This window comes from Chaetura pelagica, unplaced genomic scaffold (assembly GCF_000747805.2).
Source record: "Chaetura pelagica isolate M959 unplaced genomic scaffold, ChaPel_1.0 scaffold109, whole genome shotgun sequence".
Taxonomy (NCBI): Eukaryota; Metazoa; Chordata; class Aves; order Apodiformes; family Apodidae; genus Chaetura; species Chaetura pelagica.
Window position 1 is genome coordinate 2,809,809 of NW_009970725.1, and position 5,641 is coordinate 2,815,449.

A 5,641-nucleotide genomic window follows, 5' to 3' on the forward strand; every position below is an offset into this window, starting at 1 on the left:
TTGACTGGAAGTTGTCTCGAGTGTATGGTACCTGAATTTTGGCAGATACTTTCTGCTTGTTTTAATTATATTTTAACAAAATTAAAAATTGCTACGTATTTTATTACTATAAGGGCCCTTTGATAATAAATCAATTAATAAAGTTTTGTAATTGATTTCCTAGTTTAAAATAGGAAAAAAAATACTTTTCATTACCAGATGCATGAATGGCTTCATATTATCTACTTTGTGTTTCCAACTCAACAGGTAAAGCCTTTGACCCCCTACTGCACCCAAGAGAGGAATCTGAACTTAAGAGGGAGGTTAATGCCCTTTGAAGTACCACTACTCACATATTTTAAAATTTAATGTCACAGAAAAGCTTTCCTACATGGCACAGTTCTTCCCTTTCTTGTCCCCTCTGTGTTCTACCCACACCTATACCAAGCACTGTCCTTGTCCCTTCCAGGCAGAGGCGGTGTTGCAGCGCGCTTCCCTGGTGGCAGGGCCAGCACTGCCAGATGCAAACCTTGCCCCTGGGACGTACCTCCCTGCCATCATCAGTCGCTGTAAGGTCACCGTAGAACTTCAGAAACTTAAATAATACTTACAATAATTAAAAATAAAAATAGCAATCTGTGAAATGTAGATTGTACTGCTGGTTCTGATCTTATGCTCTTTTCTCATGAGAAATTCCAGCTACCAAGAGTTTACCTTTGTTACTATTTACACACTGCCAGTGTTGTTAAGATTTCCTGCACTTCAACACCAAAGAAAAACCTGAACTATGTTCCCCTCTCATTTAATTACTTTGGCTCTCCAAAGTGTTTTTCTCTTTCAAATTCTATCAAACTTTTAAATGAAACCAAAATAATTGGAGTAAAAAAATAATTTAAGCAATTAAATATTTTTTGTTATTTAAATCTGAAACTTGTACTGTACTCATCAATTTTAGAATTAGGGTTATTGGGCTCCAAAGCATACATATTCAAAACAACATGTGGCAATGAAGTTACACTCTTCTTATTAGCATTAATGAAATGCTCATCACCAACTCCCTTATCTCCAAGCTGAATACCTTATGCTTTTGTGTGCTTCTGTGGTATAATTTCATTTCCCTGTAGTCAAAATACATGTTATAAACATCAGCAGAGCTTTGAAAATTGGCTGATTCACCTTTCAAAAAGAGCAGAAATTCCCTGCCAGGATTGCATGGAGAAAATCCAGTCAGGAGCAGAAGGGATAGAAAAAAATCCCAGGTCTCTGAGTATTTGGGACAATTATTTGTACCTTTTGCTCTTCCAAAAAAAACCAAACCAAAAACACCAAAACACCAAAACAAAACAAAAAAAAAGTCCTCTAAACAACAATCTCAGTTACTTTGAAAAGATGAAGAGTGACAAAAAGTAGTTGTTCATCTTATGATGAACCAGCCTCAACATAAAAAAAGTTATGATAGAAGAGAGCCTTGGGAGCAGAAAAGCAGTGTGATACAGATATTAAGCTTGACAGCAGATGTAAGCTACAGAGCATTCTATCCTTGAGTGATTCTGTTTGAGTGTATCACTTATATGCTGTATTAGTTCGCAATCTCTCTGATATTTTAAAGACAGTTTGATTTTTGGTTGTATTTAGGTTCTGAGTTTCTTTTTTATTAAAAACAAAAATGTAATAACAAGCAAAGACAGCAGGTAACACCAACCCCTGTGTGCTGAAATTGTAGAGTCTTTCATAGTGCTGACTTGTGCAATATGAGACTGAAATTAAGAAACAACAAACAGAGCTGTTTAAATGTTTATTTTTACAGCAGAGTTCTCTATTGTAAAATGTTGTTTGGTTAAAAAAAAAATGTTCATTTTGAGTATGTTTATGGTGGGAAATTATGAGACTTCTTCAAACCCAAACCAGTTTTTAGTCTTGATTTCTCTCTACAGGTCCATCTGAAGTCTTAAATTCCATGCCATTGATGGGAATTTGGAGTTAGAGTCATTACAGCATGCATTACCAAAAGTAAGCATTTGGACTTAACTCAGAAGGAGAAAGCATTTTAGCATGATCATTTTGATGTTTCCAAATCAAAATTCTCTGAAAGATTTTTCTCCTGGGAAAAAAAGTTTCATAATTTAGGATGAAAACATTAGAGAATGTCAGAATGTCCCGCAGGGTAAAATCTGAATTTCCAGCCAAGTCAGCAGCCACCCACTGTCCTCTGGAGCACAAGTGCCCTGGAGCCCTCACCCTCCAACAAGAATTGAGGGAGACAAACAGCCCTCATTAGCTGATACTGATACAATACTATTTCAATTATAGATTTTAGTAAGAGGCCACATATCTTAGCAACAGTACAGCTTGCTTGAAAATACATATATAAAGTAATTTTTTTTAAGTTTCAAAAATATTAAAGATAGTAGAAAAAGCAGAAACCACTTCTTGCATTCATCACATGGAACAGTTAAGCCACTTATGCTACACACACACCTATAAACAAAGTAAAAAACTGTCCTAGGTATTTACAGAAAAGCTCTCTTTGAACTCATCTGACATTTGCTAAAGTGTAAAATCTTTTCCCCTACTTCTATTCAATACCCATATTGATTTTGTATTATAGGCAATTAACCCTTTTCACACCACTACTCAACTTGCTAGCCAGTTAAAAATTGTTCCAAATCAGAAAATACCATCCAAGGTTGGGAAGAAACAAAAAGAAGATTGATTTAAAGGCATAGATCAACCTGCTGACTCCTTATTCCACCTCTGAATTATAAGAAAAAATTTCAATTTTCTCAGCTTTTGATTAACTTTCTAATTTTCAAGTGAAGGAAATGAAACAGTCTAATCTCATTTCTTTAATAATATCTGGACCTCCAAGCTAGGAAATGGATTTTCATGCTTTTCTGGTTACCTAAGATGTGCTCATAACCTTAGACTCTAGTTGCATTTACATGCCAATATGGTGTATTTAGCAAAAGTTAGCAATTGTCTCCTGGTGAGAATATCTTAGGTAAAGTGTCATTTCCAGTTCTCAGTTCCTGAAACATGAACTTGTAATAAGGTGTTCACACACACACACTTTACACAACAAACATGGAAGTAAAACAAAAAGTATGGTTGCAGGTTGTGATGAGTCCCTGAAGCTGTTGTACTTATGAATGCCATGGTTCAGGGGTCCTGGTTTCCCTGAGTTCTGCTGTAGTTTCTCTGGGTGCATAGCCTTGGACTTGAGAACCTGTACCACCTGTCACCAATCCAGGTGGAATTTTGCAGCTTCCTTGCTGTGCTTTGGACCTCAGAGCAAGTTGCACCTTTCAGTAGGCCTGACTGGTTTTGGAATCTTCCAGCCTTCCTTGAAAGGAAAAGCTTTCCTTTTCTCCTTGAAAGGAGAAGCATTTTGAAACAAAGCCTGATTTAATTCAGGAGAAGTAAAGTAGTGCTGCAAAAGCAAAGGATTTTGCAGTACAGTAAGGAAGTCCACATGCGCATCTGTTTTGACCAAGACTTCAAAAGTCATTCCTTATCCCATGCCATACGGCCTCCAGGGATAAAAATGGGGTATTGGTCTGCACACAGGTAGTCTTGTTCTTACCTTCCTTCTGTTAACAAGCTATTGTTCTTGCTCACCCTGGTTCTTTTTCTTTTCTAGTACCTCTAGAAAACTCTAGAAAACTGTCTTTTAACACATTGTCCCCAAAACAGGTTGTTCACTTAAATATTCTTCAAGGCAGATATGGTATGTTTTGTTCTTTATTACAGGTGCACAGATCTCTTTTTAAAAAGTACAGGTGTAATTTTGAATGTTCATTCTGCTACTGCTGTGTTCTGGTGCCAGTTTGTTTAGGTACCTAAGGTAGTCTAAGGACTGTGCAAAGATGATGCCTAAGCAGTATACTTAAAAGTAAAAAGCAGTCATTTATGGGCCAACACACCCAGAAGCTGTCCAGGGTTTCACAAGCTACTAGGCTAGGCATTAGTGTGTTCTCCACTCCAATAAGATACTCAAAGAGACTTTGCTGGTGAGAAGAAGATCGGTCAGCAGGGGAAGAGGTGGCCTTTACTGCTACCTGGAAGAGAGATCTGACTGCTGCTGAGCTGCTGACATCCACCAGTTCCATCAATACCAACACACGGATGGCAGTGACATCTGGAAAAATCGTCATCGTGCTCTCCTTCCCTTTATGATTTTACACTTTGTTGAACCACACAATCTATGCTCACAATCTATGTCTAAAAAATTATCATTTTGAAGACTCCACAGACTTGGTTATAGTTTTGTCTGAGCAACTTTTTTGGCAGCCTGAGCCAAGTCTGTGCAGCCAGGTCATATCAGAGATGAGCTAGAGATGCTTGAAACATCAGCAGCTGAAGCCCTCTCCTCCCAGTTTGATACAGAGAGGGCTACAGAAAGAAGAGAATTGAGGAGAATCACCATCACTGTACAAATCTAGATACAACTGTTTTTATCTTTGCCTCTAGAAATAGTAAACGGTGATTACTACTGATACAAAACAAGGCACTACCCATACTTTTGAACTGCAATTTTTGTCATATCAAGCAAGATGCTCTCTGAGACCTGTGTTGTGATCGATGTATCAATCTCAAATCAGGCTCCACAGCCATTAGTTCACTCTTGAACCATAAAATTATGTTTTGATTAAAAAGTGATGGCCATCATCATTTGGCTAATAGCAGAGTCTTCTAACTTCATTCCTGCAATAGAATAATCAGCAATTTACTGCTTGGAATACAAACAGCAATAGCATGGGCATATATTTATTGTACTCATCATCATCTAGGAAACCTAATCAACTCCTCCCACATGAGCAGAGTACAAAAGTTTATAATATCATTATTAAACAGCATTGAAACAAATGGTTATGATGGATGCAGGGCATAAAGACATCCTCAGTTGGCCACATCTGGCCTCCTGCCCAGAAAGCTGAGGACAATGAGTGGTGCCAAGGTGTCACTGTGTGCAAAACTTGTCATGCTAAGGAAATGAGTCTTCTTTTTTTGCTGAACCTGCACTGCCCTATGTACCTGCTGTGCCAAGAAGCAGCAAGATGCTCAGCTATTTCCAGTAATGCTTCTAGGAAAACCTCTATGTGTTTTTTTTTCTGATGTTTTTTGTGGAATAGGTATTTTTTGTTACTGAAGGGAGCTTGCCAACCACAAAATAAACAGAATGCTCAAGTGCTAAAAAAGCTGCCTTGGGAAAAGCAAGACTTGGGCTTCCCTGTGCTGGATGGTTCTTACAAGGCATATTGGGGCTTCCCTAGACAAAAGACATGCTTAGAAAATGCTAATGGATTTCCACTTCACATGCAATGTATCCATACCCCTGAAATACAGCTGGTTCTCTGTCAGTTTTTTCTTCTAGGACTGATAGCACTTGATGTTTATGGTTACTGCTGTAGAATGGTATAGAGAACCAAGGCCACTCCTTGGTTCAGAAAAACATCTCATGCTCCAGAAACAGAAGAGAGTAAAGGAGTCACACCTGCAGCTGTCCTTTGGGGAGGAGTGAATCAGACAGATGACTAAAATTGACCAAACAAGGTATTCTATCACATATTTGTCATACTCTGTATTAATCCGAGGGATCATGAGGGTCAAGCTCTCTTTGTCCATGGCAGGCATCCTGGGAGGATTTCGTCCATTAGTCTGC

The 5,641-nt window shown here is 38.2% G+C and overlaps 1 protein-coding gene across 1 annotated transcript in view; it reads right to left on the bottom strand.

Annotated features, from left to right (window-relative positions):
• Positions 1–4,133, bottom strand: part of LOC104396974 (chromosome unknown open reading frame, human C8orf22) — a 33,896-nt gene extending 29,763 nt beyond the window's left edge. Inside the window, exon 1 of the mRNA XM_010006887.1 lies at positions 3,903–4,133. Coding sequence (XP_010005189.1) covers positions 3,903–4,133 — 231 coding nt within the window. The remainder of the gene's footprint in view (positions 1–3,902) is intronic.
• Between the last annotated feature and the right edge of the window lie 1,508 nt (positions 4,134–5,641).